Below are 18,961 nucleotides of genomic sequence, written 5' to 3'. Positions count from 1 at the left end.
TATTGGTATTAATTTTACTTTTCCATTTTTAACTAATGGCTGATAATTGTAATTTTTTTCATGAGGGATGGTTTTATGTAAGATCTTTAAAAAAAATATTCCTTTGAATAGTTCTGAGAAAAATCTTAACATCTCCTAATCAGAGGGTAGGGAATAGAGAAGAATAAACTAGAACACACTTACGTGAAAAGAAATCTATTTAATATTAAACACTCAATGACAATCAAACGTGTAACAGAAACTCAGATACTTTATTTCCATTAGAATATATCATGAAGCTATATATATATATATATAGCTTGCCTGTAAAAATGGGATTTGTTTTAATCTCAATCACACAAATACTAAACATTTACTTTTGTATTTCGTAGTTCAAGAATGAAAACTCGCAATTAAACACTGAGCAAGCCTTGTGTTCAGGTTATGTTGCTTTATCATCTTAAAAGTCTTATAGGAAAAAATGATAAAAATACTTAAATTTTCAGTAGCTTGCTTATTAACTTCTTTGTATTTTGAGATGTCATAACAGTCCTGAATTATTTTAATTAAAAAAACAATCTAACAGAACTTTAATTTTTTTCTATGCCACTACAGCTTTCTTTCACCTCATTTTAAAGCAGATCTTCATATTAAGCAGTCTTCAGGATTCTTCGCAGACTTGTCACATGGTTGTCCTATAATGCAAAAATGTTGGGAAGAGAGAGTCAGATCATGTGAACAGAGGTGACTTTTGTTTTGCCACTCCTACTGCCTGCTGCCCTCTCTTCCTTCAAAAATCTCATAACTTAAAGCCCCTAGGTGACAGAGAAGGATAAAATGATAGCGTAATTCACCAATCAATGCTGTTGGGAAGCTTCATCTAATTCCATGGAGATTCAGGTGCAAGTATGGTTAGACTGAACGTCAGTGCTTGGAGGGGCTGTATTTCTTTACAAACCTATCCATGCTTATCTAGGAGTAAGGCCCATAAAACACAATGGAATTTACTTCTGTGTAAACATGCATAGATCAGCTTTGTAACTGATTAGCAGTTCTTAAGATGTGTTGAAGCAATGTTGTAAGGGAAGTGAATCTTTGGGGGCTTCTTTTATTTGGGTCTATTCTTTATAAAAGGAACGACCCTGAAAAATTCTAAATTGAGAATAGGTGATTTATATTTGAATTCCATTTAACAAAGCAATGTGAATATTCTTGCCAGTTATATATACCTATTGAGTGTTCCTGACATTGGCCTTTATTTCATTTGCCTCCCAAGTCTGGTATCAGCCAATAATATATTGCTGTGTGCCATGGCTGCCTGGCAATTCTCCTACGCAGTAGGAAATTATAAACACATACCTCTTAAAGACTTGAAATGCATTGAATGTAACAAGGTGGTTATTAGGTAGTATTTATTGCATTTAATGCTCTTTAAAGATACCTAATTCTGGGCAGCAGTGCATCCCTACACACAGTTGAAAGAAAATGCCAATCAAGTTAATATCAGGTTAACGATTTTCACGAAATATTCACAAAGATTCCTTTTCACTTTTTGTAAATAAAACACACAACAGTAAGCGTAAAGATTACAGGCAACAGCATTCAAACATGGATGTGGGTAGAGAAAGGAGTACCTGGCATGAGTACCTGCTTAGTTTGACTGAATCCTTGATTTTTAATTTGGCTTTTCATGGGCCGCTCACAACACCAACGCTGTGTGAGGTATGGTAGTCAGCTGCAATTATTCATAAACCCTACACTTCCATCAATCCAATGCTACTGGCTCTCGAGTTACAGAACAAACTGCATTAGAATGCAAGGCAAAGCAAAAAAACTAGAAACATCCTTGACAAATAAATACTAGCAGTTTATATAAAAACAAAATAGTCCAATATGTGCCTCAAATATTAAGTATTAAAGCAAATGTTTCTGATGCACGAACACAATATGGACTTAATTACAAAATCAGATCAAGTGTTAAAAAAGATAACAAATCCCCTAAAAATAAAAATAGGATAATTAAATTCTATGGTGACTATAATTACAAATAGGTTCCCAAGAGGCACGCTAAAGGGGATATGAATCTGCTACAAAATAGCCGATACAAAACAATGTACCTCAAAAGATTTTGCAGGACTACACTGTGTTTTCCTTCAGAGGTTGCTTTAGTATCTCTTCTTACTTGTCTTAGATCCATCTTCATCTGTACATACTTACGCTGCACTGTTAAACAGTAACAAAAAGCCCTAATCAAAGTTTGAAATAATGCACTTACCTCTGTCTGATCTGAGGTCATATCAGATCAGTTTTAATTGGACTGAGTGTCACCTTCAGATTTAATGTCTTCACTGGTCCCATTGACCTCATTCTTAGCATCGCCTTCCTTGGAGTCCATGCTTGTGTCTTCACTCTGTTTTTCTCGACTACTGGACTTCACACTACTTTTTTTATCATCAGATCCCCTCTTTTCTGCCATGAAAGAAGACATTGACCATGGACTTCACAGTAATCACACACATTTCTTTTGGTGTGAAAGTATATGCTGAGACATCAACTATAGTTGCAAAAGTACATGCTGAGATATCAGCTGGCTGTAAAAACGTAGTGCAAATGTTAAGAGTCATTCCTTCAGAAAGAACAAATGCTGAACTCAGGAAAAGTGGACAGGATAGCAAGGAGGCGAGATAGCACTGCTTAAGTTACACTGCAGGGAGCAGTGATTTGTTTGTTAGTTTGTATCAAAGTCATGGGCTTACATATCTAATGGGCTTACATATCATGGGCTTACATATCTAATCGAAACTGTCAACTTTCAAGGTAGTTAGCATAAAATATATAGGAACCAAATAGTACCACACTTAATCACTTAGGTGTAGTTCAGACCAAAGTATTATCTGAGACTTATTTCTAAGAAACAACACCAATAATCTGTGAACAGAATATCCATATTTCTAAAATGTTAGAAATGCCAAAAACATTTTGTGGATAAATCTTCCTGTCCTTTAGGAAAATACAGATGTAAGTTTTCAATCTGGCTTTTTAAATCAGCCATGCATATCACTGTTTTAAGTTTAACATTATTTTTATAGAGCAATAACAAGTAGATATGCATGCTAATTGTTTTAATAATCAGTAATTTTGGTGACAAGCTTTCCCAAAAGTAGCCATAGGTTCATGTATAGCCCCCAACTGCTAGTGACTGCTTCCTCTTCACTATCTTCCACAGCCCAGCCCACCTGTGTTACCTTTATTTGCTTGCTATGCCCCATCACCTCACCAACAGCTGGGGAGTATCTCCCTATGAGCACCAGGAAGAGAGAAAGTAGTCTGTGTGGCTGCACCATCAGGCTGATATTTTAATAATCCATGACTGTGGGGAGCAAAAAAAGTAACCTTCAAAGCAGAAGTAGGTTTGCTATTTTCATCTTATTTGCAAATTTGTACCTAATTTTCACATGCAAAACAAGTACAAGTTAGGGCTCAGCAGACATATTTGAACTGAGATATGAACTCAATAGGGTCCTTAAAAAAACAATTTCAAGCAATTATCAAAATGCCAGGGACTTATAGGAGGCACTCTTGCAACGGAATGTTGTCAAGTCATCAGTAAAATTAGTAAAGCCAGAAGAAAGCATGTACCCCTTGCTAAACAATTGTAATAAAATTTAGCTCTATTTCTTATTATAAACTGCATTCCTATGCTCAGTACACAGACCCCCAAGAAAGTTTTCATAGATAAATTATTATGGAATTATTATCCCATTAAAGTAATTGTTCTGTAAGAATGCATTTGGCATATCTGGACTACACTGTAATTTGTTTAATCAACTTTTTCTACTAGCATGAAAAAGGTTTTGTAATGGCCAAATGGAATATGCAGTTGTTTGGAATGGATATATTTACTAATAAAGATCTGGAGATAAATAAAAACTATTCTTTGAGTGAAACTTCTAGAAAAACTGAACAATCTGGTTTCACAAAGGAATCCCTCCCACTTAAAACGACTTCAGTTCCTGTTGCTAAAAAAACCTTAAAACAACTTTATTACATAGATAACTTTCAAAAATCTTAAGAAAAATGTATATGAAACTTTTTCTAAGGGCAATAGAAACCTGAAGATAAACAGGCTCAGAAATCCAGTTATCATTGAAACTCTTTAAAAAACTTGTCTGTTTTGTAATGATAACTGTATGGGGTAGACTGTATTAATGGATCCATTTTTGCTTTATTAGCAGTCAAATGTAGATTCACTGAGGAAAAGCAGTCTTGTCCAGCCAGTTTAATAATTCTATCGTCTATCATGTAGATTAAATAGTGTTCAATAGCTGTTCAAAAATGGGTAGAACAAGTCTCCTGGAGCTGTTTTAGCTTTGAGTTTGGACAAGTAGAGAAGGATATTTTGGTTAATATAAGAGTTAATAACATCAGGGTTGAAGAGTAAGAAAACTGTGCTTTTAAAATATCTATGGTTGATGTTTAGAATTCCAGATCATCGACTGAATGACTTTTCTCAAATAGTATCTACAAAGACTAGGTGTCTTTCACATTATTCCTTGGAAACAAACTTATACTTATGAGAACATATATGTTCTAAAGCTCTCTGATGAAGTAAGAGAAATACCAGTACCATTATCTCATTGGAGATATTCAAATTGAGGGACAGGAATGAAAATCCTATTACCAAATCAAGCAAACTTAAAAAAAAAAATCATATACACATAACTAGACAACTCATGACCCCTTGGGCCATCATTTCAGAGCTATTTCCTTACCAGATTCTTCAATGCTTTCAACAATGGCAGAGCTTCTAAAGTACTTGAAAAATTCTTAAAAGTTCAGGGACATATTCACAAATGTATCAGTCTTGAAAGTAACCCATGTTGAACTGTATAGCACAGTTAAACATCAGAAGTTGACTGCAGGAAATGCTTTGGGACATTTTGCATGTCACTAAATGCTTTATGATAATTTTATGTCATAAAATGTTTTATAAAATTTCAATTCCATGGGAGTCATATATAGGTCCTGGATTTTGGACACCTTCTCTAAGTTCACCCATTTTGAGATTATCTTGGTGCACTATTTTGCCAAGTTAAAATTTAGTCATCACAGTTTTAGTAATAGATAAACATGCATATTTATCTACATGTGACTTCATTTTTCTGCTTCTACTAGCTTTTCTAGTAAAGTAGGATTTCAAATTGCAGGGATGGTGGTGGGGAACAATGATAGTTACATTTTGAGACAAGCCAATAAAGAGAATTTTGTTTAGTGTTTCATTTCTTCTACTCAAAACTAATGGAATATTTCTGTGTTCTTTTATCTTCATTATATATTTTTCCACAATCTTTACTAAAATATACTGATGTGTATGTATGTATGTATGTATGTATGTATGTATGTATGTATGTATGTATGTATGTATATAGATAGTATGCAATAAGGACATACATTTAACAGCTTAGCATAGCAAGTGCTTCAATAAAACATGGAAGGAAATCAGTTAGGAAATGGCCCCCCAACCGTAAACTAGAAACAAGGGTATGTGTGGAAGTACAGAAGTAAGAAGAAGTTGCATATATGCAGAAGGGTTGGTCACATTACTCATATTTAAGAGGAAGCCAATTAGTTACAGTAACAAATAAAATAATCGAAATACTTCTTAACCCTATATTAGTTTATTTAAATACCTAATGTTTTGTTCAATTAATACTGTGAACTGCTTTATTAAGTGTGAAACAGTTCAAATACAAGTACTTAACAGTGCTTGCAAATTCTGAACAAAAAAATCACCCTTGACAGGGAATGAAGCAGTTAAAAATATTTCTACGGTAAGTAGAACTAGTAGAACTTTCTCATAAGTCTCATTTATTGCTTCAACTCACCAGTATCTTTAGTAAGGGAATCAATTGTTACAAATTTTAAAAAATGTATTGGTACTAGATGAAAAGTCTTCTGCAGAGCAGATAATGCTCTACTACCAAATAAACATGTGGCTGATACTTTGGTTTGTTATAGACTTGAGAATGTTGCTATTGATTTCTTTGGAAAATGGTGATTAATACAAAGAAATAGGCAACTCCAATTTAAAATACAGTGATTCTTGAGACCAATAGTGGACAATTTTATCAGAATATAACCATTGTTAAAATATTATTATCACAACAGTTAATTTTTTGGCCTAGTCAGTATCAGAACCAGAAGGTAATGCAAAGCCAGAATTACATCAAGTGAAGTAACTGCTACATTTCTGTTAATCCAATTGGAAGGGGGAAAAAACCCTGAAGATGAAAATTCCACATGACAGGAAAAAAACCAACATTCAGAGACATTTAATGTAACAATTACAAAGCAATTTACACAATAAATAATACTGCTCACAACTAAAGGAAGTCTACCCAATTTTATTCTATGGGGTCTGCTTACTAGTAGATAGATATTTGCAGAATTGCATTGCAAATGACCAAAGGCAGACTAGTGAACAAAATAGCTCAGGACTAACAGTGAATATATAATCAAGGTATGGCAAAGCAGGAGGCTATTACTAAATTATTTTGAAAAAATAAAAACTTGCAAATTGCAAGCACACCTAATCTCAAGACTGAGAGAACTACCTTGGGGAAGAAATATCAACAAGCTCATTGTTGAAGGAAAGTACCTCTTTTTAAAAGAAAGTAGCTTTAAAAAAAAAGTAGTCATACTTTGTTTTTTTTTAAAAAATATACCATGCTCTGAGAAATCAACAGTTAATGTTATTTTTTGTTCAGAAAAAGTATAAACAGAGTGCCTTCAAGAAATGAACGAAATGTTGGTCTTCACCATAAGGAAAGTTACCATGTTTGTTAATTTTTATAAAGGTCCAACAAGAGATTCTTCAATTAGTTTATTGTAATTTTTTTTAGAATGCCATCAACTAGGATGGAAAAAGTGAGGTGCTGGAAAAAAATGAATCTGTGTGAAAAAATGAACAACAATAAATAAACCCTTGCCAATACAAAAGGTTTTTTTAAAAAAACAAAAACCATACCTCAATAGATTTCAGTACTATTAACATTTATATAGAGGACAAATAGCAACACAAGATTCAACAAAATAGATATACATACTGATGAATATAAAAGTTGAGGGAGGATGTAAAAACTAGCTGTTGGCTAGCTAAGAAGCTACAACATATGACACTGTAACTTAATTTTAATCTATTTGTAATCTGCAATATATGGCAGTGCTAGAAATAAGGTTAAAATTGTTTTAAGAGTTTATTACAACAGTTCAGAAAAAGTTATAAAAAAATGAGAATCTGTCCACCTGGAGACGGCATAGTTCTGCAGCCAATTCTAATAGCATCGAGATGAACTAACCTTTTTCCTTGGATTTCCTTTCTTGTTCTCGCTCCCTGCTTTTGCTTCTGTGCTTGTATGATTTACGATCCCGGCTTTTTGACCGTCTTCTATCTCTGCTGCGTGATCTGTGTTTTCTATCTGACCTATCATGGCTTCTGCTTCTGCGTCGATCCCGACTTCTAATAATAAAAAACATAATTGTATTTAAATATCTATCACAATAATTTAAAAGCTTGACATCTCAAGAGGATTTAGAAAGTTATCAGAAAACTGGATTCTACTTCTTAGGCCAGTTTTCAACCAAACATTTGGCATCAGTAATGTCCTCATTTTCTATCACTGCAATGTTTTTAGCCACTTCCTAGATGTTTACCTGCTTCGTCTTCTCTCCTTGCTTCTTGACCGTTTATGGTCCCTTGACCGACTACCTCTCCTGTCAGAAGTTCTGCTTGAATGTCTGCTTCGTGATCTACTTCTTTTTCGTCTTTCTCTATCACGAGCCCTCTCTTTTTCCTTTTCTTCTTCTTCACGTCGTCGCTTTCTTTCTTTTTCTTCCCTTTCACGTTCCCTCTCTCGCTCTTCTCGTTCTAATTTCTCTTTTTTTAATCGATCATCGCGTTCAGGCTCTTCAGTTCTTTTTCTTAATTTTTCCTTGAAAAAGATTTTTTCTCAAAATGTTACCAGAACAAAATTTGACAATATATTGACAATATTTATCTTTAATTTTAAAAAAGCTGAAAAGGTATAGCTTAGTTTTAAATGAAACTAATACAAAGAATGGTAAAATATAGAATGATGTAATATTGCTTACAAAGCTAAATTTTTTCAATTTAAATATAACAAAGAAAACCTTTCTATTTTGCAGAGAATCACCATCATTATTCTAGCATTGTGCAAGATTGTATATGAAATACAAACCCCGAATATTCCATTATCAGATTTGCAACTCTGATAATAAGAGTTAAGATTGATATTAGATTTCATAATCAGTGTCTTAAAAGAAATAAGAATTACCATATTTTTCAGACTATAAGAAGCGCACACACACTCCAAAGTGGGTGGAAATGTCTGTGTGTCTTAGAGTGAATATTGCGGGGGGGGGGGGGGGGGAAGGAGGGTTGGTGTGGCGCTGATCAGCTGTTCTAGGTGGCGGGGATGGCCACCACCACCCTTTCGCCGCTGCCCTTTCAGAGGTGAACAGACCAGATGAATATGGAATAGATGTTGGGAGAAGCAGAGGCAGATTTTTTTTCTTGTTTTCCTCCTCTAAAGCTAATATGTATCTTATAGTTCAGAAAATCTTATAGTCCGAAAAATACAGTATTTAGTTCCTGATTGTTTTTTTATTTACAAACTCTGCATATAGCAGTCAGTCAACCAAATAAGATGTTGGAATCCTGTTAACTAATCACATAATCCTTTTATGTGAAAAAGCTATTATGTGGAACTTACCTATGCAAGATGTCCAAAATCTCTCTCACACACATACTGATGCTCTCTCTCTCACATGTACAGTATTGAAATAAAAAATACTGTATTTTTCAGACTATAAGACGCAAGTAGTTTTTGGGGAGGAAAACAAGAAAAAAAAAATCTGCCGCTGCCTGCCAGCATCCATCCGGTATTCATCTGGTCTGTTTGCTGTGGCCCATTTGCGCACACCACTGTGGCCTGTTTGCTGCTGCCACCCATTTGCCACCATGGCCTGTTTGTGCCGCTGCACATTCACCATTGTGGTCTGTTCTAGAACAGCTGATTGGTGCTGCACCAACCCCCTCCCCCTGCTGCAATATTCGCTATACAAGAGACCCAGACATTTCCATCCACTTTTTTTTGGGGGGGGGGGGAGTGCTCGTACTCCAAAAAATATTGTAATTTTATATGGAATAGTTTGGATTAAATGGACTCAAATTCATAGAATAGTGTGAACTTTTGTTGTTACTTTAGTAAACAGTTACTTCTGAAGAACCAAAATATATATCTGCCCAGTTATTTCTAATGGACTGGTTTTCACAACTTATGCAAGGTACAATTCATTTTTATGTTCAAAATTTCAAAACAGTTCCAATACTGGATATTTCAGCTTTTCTGGAATTTGATTAAAGTAGAAATAACAAAAAAAATTATATGTATAGTACAGTATATAGAAACACCAATTCACCTATTAGAAGGACCTGAGGTTCAATATTCAAAATAGTGTATGCTAAAACTATTTTTCTAATGGCATTCCCATACAGATAGTCCTCAACCTACAACAATTCAGACAGTGACTGAGGCTTCAAATGAATGGTGATTACAAGTCCTCAGCTATCTTTGCACCCCCGCAGTCAATATGATTTGCAATCTGAGTGCCTGGCAATCCATTTGCACTTATGACTGGTTGCCAAGCATGATAATCATTTAGAACCTTCCCCGCTGGGTTCCCAAGAAAGCCAATAGGGATGCTGGCAGGGAATGTTGTAGGTTGCTCGGTTATATCTCCCACACCAAGGCATCCTACCTCAACCCCTCTGCACTCGTGATTTGCTGGCCACATCCACTTACACTCCCTGGCCCTCCCCTGGATCCCCATCCTCTCCCCTCCAACCAGCAGAAGCTAATTAGCTGCCTGTGAGACTGGAACTTGGAGCTTCCTACTGGCTTCCTCACTGACCTAGGTTGTAGAAAACTGACAGGAAGTTCCTTGCCTAACAACAGTGGGTTTCAATTAACAAAGGCAACTGGACCTACAGAGATTATCATTACTAAGTGATGCACTTTACAAATGCATCACTTAATAATAAAAATTCTAGTCCCAACTGGTATTGAGGATTACTGAATATACTGGAGATACTAGATATTAGCAATAGTGACTAGTCCAAACATAATTTTCACTGAACACATTCTGTTTCATATATTCATATATATAAACACATTCTGTTTTGTATATCTATGAAAAAATAGCACAACATACTTTTAATTCTTCTACTGTAGCTTTAATTTTAGCATAACCCATATGCTGTTTCCCCATCAAGTGATCATCAACTCTGGACTGTGCATCTCCTACAATTAAAAAGGCTCCACAGACTTCACAAACTTCCATTTGCTTTTCCTGGGCTGCAAAACTTTCAATGGTCTGGAAAATAAAGATATATTCTTTAATAAATGCAAAGACTTTTCAAATCCTGTTAAGCATAGAGTTCAGTTTTTTTCATTTCTGTGCTCCAAAATTCTCAATTTCCTCTAAAATTACAACAAAACAGTTGTCCTATTTATGAACTGATATTTGAATTCAAAATTAAAATTTTACACTAAAAATCTTAATCAGAAGTTATTACAAATAATTTCCCTAAGAACTTGACCAGCATATTATTGTGGCTTGCTGGCCCCAAGCCCAAGAAATTTAATTCCATAATAATTCTCCCTTACAACAGGTATTTTAACATGAAGAAGTTATCTTCATGTTCAATTCTACTAGGCTATGTGAGCCAATTCCAAAACATTTTTGAACATATATTATAAACCATTTGATGACGATGTCCAGAAGAATAGAGGTAAAGGACATGGAAATTTTAAAAAAAACAGCAGTTCTTAGCCCAATATAGAATATATATTATTTTTAGTCTCATGAAATCATAAACACCAGGGCATTAATTTCAAGAGCCACACAATAGCAATAGGTACCTGACTCTTCATTCAAGAATAAATCTTCACAATATAAGTATATACCGTATCAGTTTAAAATGCAGGGATTTCAAATTGTGGTAACCAAAGGCTAGGCATTAGTCTTTCCATACGCTTAAAATGTCCCTCCCTCCCCCCAAAAAGGGAAATTGTAAGGACCTCTACCAGCTAAATTCAAGATCAGCAATAATGAGGATGAACAATTAGCAGACTGAGACACTTGGAAGAAAGAAAACACAATAATAGCACTGAAAACGATGGGATCTCTAGAATTTTTGTGAAAACCATTATGATTTGAGATAATCCAAGTTCAACCATAGCAAAGTGGGCTCCTGCAAAGATGCCACAGAAAACCCAATTATGAGACAATAATTGAAGGGAAAATAGGCTTTGTGTACTAGTGCTGTGAAAAACCTGATCTGCTATAGTTGCAATCTCCATGAATTCTACTTCATTGGCTTTCTTCCAAATTTGACAATTTAATAATTAGAACAACAACAAAAAGAGCAACCGATTCATGTTTATGACCGTTTTCTGGTTCATGTGATCCCCTATAGCAACCTTCTGATAAGAAATGTCAACAGGGAAGCCAGATTCACTTCACAACCATGACTAACTTAACAACTGCAGTGATTCACTTAACAAATGCAAGAAACATCGTAAAACAGGGTAAATTCACTTAGTAACTGTCTGGCTCAGCAACATAAATTTGGGCTCAATTGTAAATTGAGGACTGTATCTCTCCATATTAAAAACAAAAATAACATAAGCTTGGCTAAGCCTGAGAAGAAAACCAAGTAAAAAAAGAAGCCATTTGAATTTGGAGAAAAATTCCAGAATATTTTGGAAGGTAATTTTGTCATTAGTCTGAGTAGGTTCAGTGGGATTTAAAATACTAAATCTTGAAAATGATTCTATGTTTCTTTATTCTATCTATGAATTATTACTTGTCACAGAATTTAAATTACTTTTATATGGTCATCCACTACAGAATACATATCAATTTATTTAACTGGAGCTTATATAAAAATTGTCTGACTTCTGAAGAATAAAAATATTTATATGAAACACACACAAACATTTTACAAAAACACAGGAAAAAAACTGTACCAAATAGCTAAGATTTGATTTAATCTGATAATGGTTTTTAACCTTAAAGCAAAAGTTTTTGTGACTCTTACTTACTGAAGTTGTAGATCTGAGCAGTTCTCTCTCTTCTTTTAACTGTTCAACAAGTTTCATCATGCCTTGAGCCTCTTCTACTTTTCCTTCAGAACCTAGTTCTTCAATCTATTAGAAAGCAAAAACACTTTTAAGTTTTAATTTAGGTTCCTATATATTACTTTTATTTAAAAAATATATTTAAGATAATTCTACCTGTTGCAGAAGTACATCAATTTTATCAGTCAAGACTTGAATTTTTTCTTCATTTTTGCCAGTAGGTCCTGCTGCCTGCTAAATATAAAAAGGTAATCATTATTTAATGCTTTATTGATCTTTATGTCTATTGCACTGCTCATTTTAAATAAAAATAAAATAGATTTATTTATATCTATTCAGAAATGAGGTGCTGGGGATGATGATTCTAGATGAGCATAAGTATTTTAATGGAAACTTTCATATTAATCTGTTTCTGATAAATTTAACACAATTAGAAGGAAGTCATATGCAAAGCAGTAAATCTGCTACTCTGTTACCTATGTAATAAGTAAAATGAATTTTTCTAACTAAATTAAATTATTTTTCATGATTATGCTATAGCCTCAGGCAAATCTATATGTGCTGTATTGAACGTAACAATGCTACCTTAAATGTAAAAAAATGTGAATTAAAAAATGCAAAATGGTTAATTATTTATCATTTTTATACTTACACCAGAGGACTGCTGGGTTTGAGATAATGCTAAACGGGCATGGCCTCTTCTAATTCGACGTTCAACTTCAGCAAGCAAGCTTTGTAAATAGCGAAGGAACTCTCTTTCATAGCCTACTTTCATGAATCGAGAACTCTTCTCATACCTATCAATGTCCAAAATGTATCTGAAGGTTAATAATAAAGACAGTGTATGTTTAACCAAAATACATGGCAGATACATAAAGAAACTATGAGCTATTCAATTTCAATTAATATTGAATGGGTATTTTGTACTGAAATTATTCTTTTTAGCTATACCTATTAGAAATTTTTAAAGCAAAATTATATATAAACTTACTGTTTTCTTAGGTTTTCATCATGAATCTTTTCACATGGACCTGAAAAAATATTATTATTATTATTATTATTATTATTATTATTATTATTATTAAAGTATTAATACTGTGCAAAACAAAAACCAACACAATTTCAACAAGATTTTCTTTAAGCAATGTTACATTTTTGGTTTAAACAACACAGGTAGTCTTCAATTATAACCACAATTGGGTCCAAAATTTCTGTTGCTAAACAAGACAGTTAAGTGAATTTGCTCCATTTTACAACCTTCCTTGCTACAGTTAAATGAATCACTAAGTGAATCTGATTTCCCCATTGATTTTGTCAGGTCACAAAAGGCAATCACATGACTTCGGGACACTGCCAGCCTCATAAATATGAATCAGCCACCAAGTATCTGAATTTTGATTATGTGACCATGGGGATGCTGCAACCGTTGTAAGGATTAAAAATGATTTCAAGTCTCTTTTTTCAGTGCCATTGTAACTTTGAATGGTCAATAAAGGAACTGTTGCAAATTGAGGACTATCTATAATAAAGTCTCTTGCAACATTATGAGAATGATATAAAGTTATAGTTGTGTATACAGAAATAGGTATTTTTCAATGTCTTGATTCTAACTACTATACTGTCATTTATTATATTTTATAGTAACTATTTTATTTATTATATAGTTAATAGCTTCTTAAATAAATTAATCAACCAAATTATTAAAACAGCTGTGTGCAATAGTATATTAGTGCAATCTTCATATTATGAATTAGTATACTGATGAATCAAATCTTAAGACTGGGATATAATTTTATGGCTGTTGGATCTAAAGCATGATTCAAAGAATAGAGCAATCTATCAGCACATAGTGTACATGGAGAAAAGCTGTGATAGATTGAAAAGCTAATGCTAAATGGTATCTGAAAAAAAACACCTACATATTGTTGTTTTGAAACCTAATATGCATGTTAAAAATAAATGAACTTTTAACATTTTAAGCTTAGAATATAATTAAGAACATTGCATAATTAGGTTTTAATAAATTTTAAAGTAACATTTAAAATATGATAATTTATACCTATCATTAATTTTTAAACCAATTACTGTATAAAGGGAAAACATACACTCACCTAAATCAGAACGAGTATTTGTGAATAATTCAGCTGGACAAAATCCACAAAGGTAGTATTTACAAACCTGAAATATAAGTACAAGATTGTAATTATTTTTTTTGCCAATATTAAATTTACTCAAATAAAAATATCAACAATGTACCAGTGCCACACCCCTCCCCTTTTGAACTGAGAACTAATCTCATTTCTAAGAAGACACTATTAGAATACTTAGAATAACTGTATTGTCACTTTAAATCAGTGGTGGGTTCCGGATCCCGTTCCAACTGGTACGTTTTGAATGGGCCCAGCGCCATCCACATGGAAGTGCACAGGTCGTATCTGCCAGCGACACCTCCAAGATGCTCCAGAGGCTCAGCGGAACGTTGCAGAGGTGCTGTACGTGCCATGCACATGTGCGGAAGCGCCAAAGGCTTTAAAAGACAGGTAAGGAGCTTGGGCGGGTGGGTGAGGTCTCCGGAGCATTGTACTGGAATGGTACCCGGTGCTCCTGTACCAGGGGGCATACAGCCTACAACCCATCACTGCCTTAAATGTGCACTAATTGGCATACATTAAAATGAAATTTTGTTGCATACAGCTCTGGGAAAGGTTACCACCTCCAATATATATTTCATAAACATGACAAAATAAATATTTTGATTGTTACTTGGCAATTTATATGCACTTACAGTGGCTTGCCAAGATCCCTGTAATCATGTGACTGCCATGTGCAATCTCTCTGCTGGCGTCTTCAAAAAGTCAATGGGGAGGCCAGCAGGGAGTCACAAGCTGTTGTAGCCTGCTCAAAGGACTCCCTTTTGTTTCTGGAAGCTAGATGAAAAAGGTCTGTTATGAAAAAGAAGCAGGAAATTCTGCATAGATTTCAGGAAGAACTGTTTCACTCAACCTCCTTGACAGCAAGTGTTGCTTGGCTGAGACTCTCGCTTAGATTTTGGGATGGACTTCACTTCTGTACACAGAGGGAACTCCAACACAGCACTGGAGTTCCATTCTGCGCATGGAGGGGAGCTGTCTCCTCACCTTTCACTGTCAGTTTTGTTGTCTGATTAACAATTTACAGTCACTTAACAATTGCAATAAGGAGAGCTGAGATTGCAATCATTGAACAGAGCAGTCACCTGGGCATTTTGCTTAATGATCACAACTTACAACCTAAATTCCAGGCTCAATTATGATAGTAAGTGAGAACTACCTGAATTTTTAATGGTTGCTAAACAAATGCTCATGGGGAAAATACCTGTACATTATAAGAATACTGTATATTTTTTTAAAAAAAACTCTCATACAGTTTCCAGATGACACACAAAGTGGTTCTGGAATACTAGTAGCATGGAATCAATCACTCTCCTAGTTCCCATGCCTGTGAAAGCAGTCAAGATTGTCAAGGATTTTAAGATGATGAGCTGTGTCAGGGTCAGCTGAATTTTGAGCAGTGTGGAGTTCCAGAATGCAAGGCCCACTATGGAAAAGAATTGCATTCTAGATCCTGTGGGATTCCCTAGTAGATGGGACCAGAGCATGTCTCCCCTGCCCAACCTAATGGGATAGGTACAAATGATTGAAATGAGGCACTTCCCTCAAATACAGTAGAACCTCTGGTCATGACCGTAATCTGTTCCAGGACTTCGATCGCAACCCGATTTGGTCGTGACCGGAAGCAAGACTGACTGCGCATGCGTGTACAAAAAAAAATTGAGTGGCAGGAAAAATTGCTGCAGTTGTGTTCGATCGCCATCCGAGGATGTGTTCTTCACCAGAGTGAAACATTTAGCAAATTTTTTGCTTGGCACCTGATTTGTGGTCAGAAGCGTTCATGACCCGAGGTTCTACTGTACCCTGGTACTATGCCATTAGGGCTTTAGAGATAACAGCCAGCACCTCAAATTGCACCCAGAAGCAAACTGGAAGCTAGGGCAGCTTGAGAAGCAAAGGTATAAGGTGGGGGGGGGGGGGGGGAAATGAAGACATACAATTGTCTATGCTACTTCATTCTGGACTAACACAAACTCTTGGATGTTCTTTGAGGGCAGCCCCAGGTGGAATGCATTACAATAACCAACTCAGGTGGTGACCAAAGCATGACTGAGCACAGTGCCTCCTGATCCAGGAAAGGGGACATTGGTACACAACATGAAGGTATAGTATGTAAAGCCCCCCCCCCCCCGCAGCACTTTGAACAGGAGCCATGAATCCAAGGAAGAACCAAAGTTACTCCACATTATTAGTTGAACTGAAGTTTTCTCATCCCTATCTAGATTCCCAGAGATGACCTAAAGTCCCCTCCAATTCTATAATTCTGTGAACAAGCTGTTTGTAATATTTCCATATTTTTGAGAGGTTTTGATTATTTGTTGATATACTGATAAACTTGAGATAGCATAGCATTTAAGATTTAAAATAAACAGGCACCACAGTATTCTCTTTTACTTGATGAAAAAGATAATGAGATAGGTAGTACAGTAAAGCAGTTACATCCTAATGTGACTTTTTAATTTAATGTGCATTAGAAGAATTAATTCCAGGTACTGATTTAAAAAAAAAGACAAAACAATCCCATCCATTCATCCAGTCTAAAGTAGTGTTTGAAGCCTAAAAAAGCCTTAAAACCATGTAAATTTCCTTCAAAACTACCCAATTTAGATAACTTAACTAATTTAATTAGTCTAATTTAATCAGCACTCTGAATCAGAGAAGTGCTACTACAAGAGTTTATGTGAGCCATTGCCCATTAAGATTTCTACTTTCTTGAGCAACAAATAAAAGCAAATGCTGTCATATTTCAAATTGGGTTCATTTGAGACAATGCAGGTTAGGATTCCATACACTTGCTTGGAAATAAGTCCCAATGAATAGAATTGATCTTTGAATACATGTTTAGTACTATAAATCACTCCAAGGCAAGGAACCTCATTTTTTCAATATATGCTGAAATAAATGCATAGGTTATTATTTTTGAAGTGAAACAAGCTATGTTTTTTCTATTATCTTAAGGAACCAATATATTTGATCCATGGCAGGCTATAATCTTATGAACATCTCAAATTCAAAACATTTTAGTCATCTGAGCATTTTCTGGGGTAACCTCACAGTGGCATAATGATCGAGGAAAATGCTCTAAAGACTCTTTAATGTGAGTCTTTGAAATTCTGGTCTTGTTTGATTACCTTTTCATCTTTACTTTTTTAACTTAGTTATAATAATTTTCCTCCTCCCCCGCTTTAACCCTCTTCAATGCTTTACGATTTCATGACCTTCGTGCTTTCTGCAAACTAGTTCTGCTCTGAACTAGAAATGTGGCGCACATTCACGCAAAAGGATAAAAAGATTTATTTACGGCTGTGAAATAACATTCCCTCCTGAATAGAAGAAAAAGGGTTAGGGTTGAAAACTCTGACTCGCAGGCTTCAAAACCCTTCGCTCCCTTTCCCGCGCGCACCTACTCTTTCTCCACCCCCACCCACGTTCTTAGGCGACTAAGTACAATAATTCAATCTACAGGGATTTAAAACACGGTGCACGACGGGCCTCGTGGCCTGGCTTTTCCTCCATCTTCAGGGCCACGACGTTTTGCACAGCCCCCGCTTTCGAGTTTTCCCACCCATTACCCTCTTTTTCCCATCGAGAGGCCTAACCGCCCTCCCACCCGCGATATCGCCTTCTTCCACGCCACACTTCTCAGGGTCCGGCGGCTCCTCGTTTCTCCTAGCTTAGGCTCCCCCTCCCTCAGGCAAACTTCGGACTATGACGCGTTTTCTGCCCCTCAAACCCGAAACCCGCGAAAACGGCTGAGAACAAGGAGGCCCTGAGAGGACAGGAGGCCCAACCCCAGCAACACTCACGCTTTCATGGTCCCACCGCACGTTACTGCGCTTTTCATCTGGGGCGAGGTTTCTGTCCCGGCCCATAAGCTCGTCCAAAAGCTGGGCTGCCGAAATCATGGTGCCCTGTCCGCCGCCGACCCAATTATTACCGTCTCGACTACTCCCACTGCCTTATAAAAACGCTGCAGCCGCGCCGCTCCGAGAGTGACAGAGACAAAATGGCGGCGCCGTCGAGCCCGGGTGTTTCCCACAATGCACTGCGCTTCCCTCGCATAATCGCCCCCCGGCGGCTGGCTTGTCGTCAAGGCCTCGCGAGACGTCTGGAAGGCCGTCCGCGTCGCTATGGAAGAGGCGCGGTCGGTCTTCTGTTACTTTCCCTTCCCCTCTTCAGGGCAAGAAGAAACCGGCAGTTATTTGCCATACCACAGATTTGCCCAAACAAGTTCTCTGCGGAATCTTGTAACGCAGATTGCCCAGCAAGCAGTTTAAATATTGCAAACAAGCTTTTAATGCTGATTAGTCATACCCTTCTTTACCACCCGCCTACAATATATTTGTGGATTTGGGATTATTTAGAACAATCAAATCTCCCATTTCAAAACTTTACCAGGTTCTTGAAAAATACACAGTGTAACTTTCGTCCTTTTGTATTGCGCGTTCTTCAAATCGTTATAGAAAAATCCTACATTGAGTCACATAAAACATTAGAAATAATTCGCCCCATAAAATCACCAAGGTTTAATCCAGCAGAGTTCAAAATAAGAAGACATATAATTAGCATCACCACCTCATAAATAGCAAAAGTTTGAAAAGAATTGTA

At 35.9% G+C, this 18,961-nt stretch overlaps 1 protein-coding gene across 8 annotated transcripts; it reads right to left on the bottom strand.

Moving 5' to 3' along the window:
* Positions 1-184: 184 nt before the first annotated feature.
* Positions 185-18,392, bottom strand: LUC7L3 (LUC7 like 3 pre-mRNA splicing factor). 8 transcript variants are annotated; one of them, XM_087710032.1, is made up of 12 exons: positions 18,160-18,392; positions 14,315-14,381; positions 13,195-13,234; positions 12,856-13,021; positions 12,360-12,437; positions 12,168-12,272; positions 10,273-10,434; positions 7,693-7,970; positions 7,338-7,498; positions 2,308-2,448; positions 2,097-2,202; positions 185-674 (listed from the first exon to the last, which is right to left on the bottom strand). In XM_087710032.1, exons 1-12 carry the CDS (start codon positions 18,256-18,258, stop codon positions 662-664), a joined length of 1,416 nt encoding a protein of 471 aa, XP_087566158.1. In that variant the 5' UTR covers positions 18,259-18,392; the 3' UTR covers positions 185-661. The 8 variants fall into 8 exon arrangements, with proteins under 8 accessions (XP_087566158.1, XP_013912214.1, XP_013912215.1 ...); XM_014056739.2 differs by having other exon boundaries at positions 185-2,202; XM_014056740.2 differs by having other exon boundaries at positions 185-2,202; positions 12,360-12,434.
* Positions 18,393-18,961: the final 569 nt, after the last annotated feature.

This window comes from Thamnophis sirtalis, unplaced genomic scaffold (assembly GCF_051295495.1).
Source record: "Thamnophis sirtalis isolate CommonGarterSnake01/CBP01778 unplaced genomic scaffold, rThaSir2_p1.2 scaffold_3, whole genome shotgun sequence".
Classification (NCBI taxonomy): domain Eukaryota; kingdom Metazoa; phylum Chordata; class Lepidosauria; order Squamata; family Natricidae; genus Thamnophis; species Thamnophis sirtalis.
Note: the sequence above shows the minus strand (reverse complement) of the source record. Positions and strands in the feature narration are given on the sequence as shown.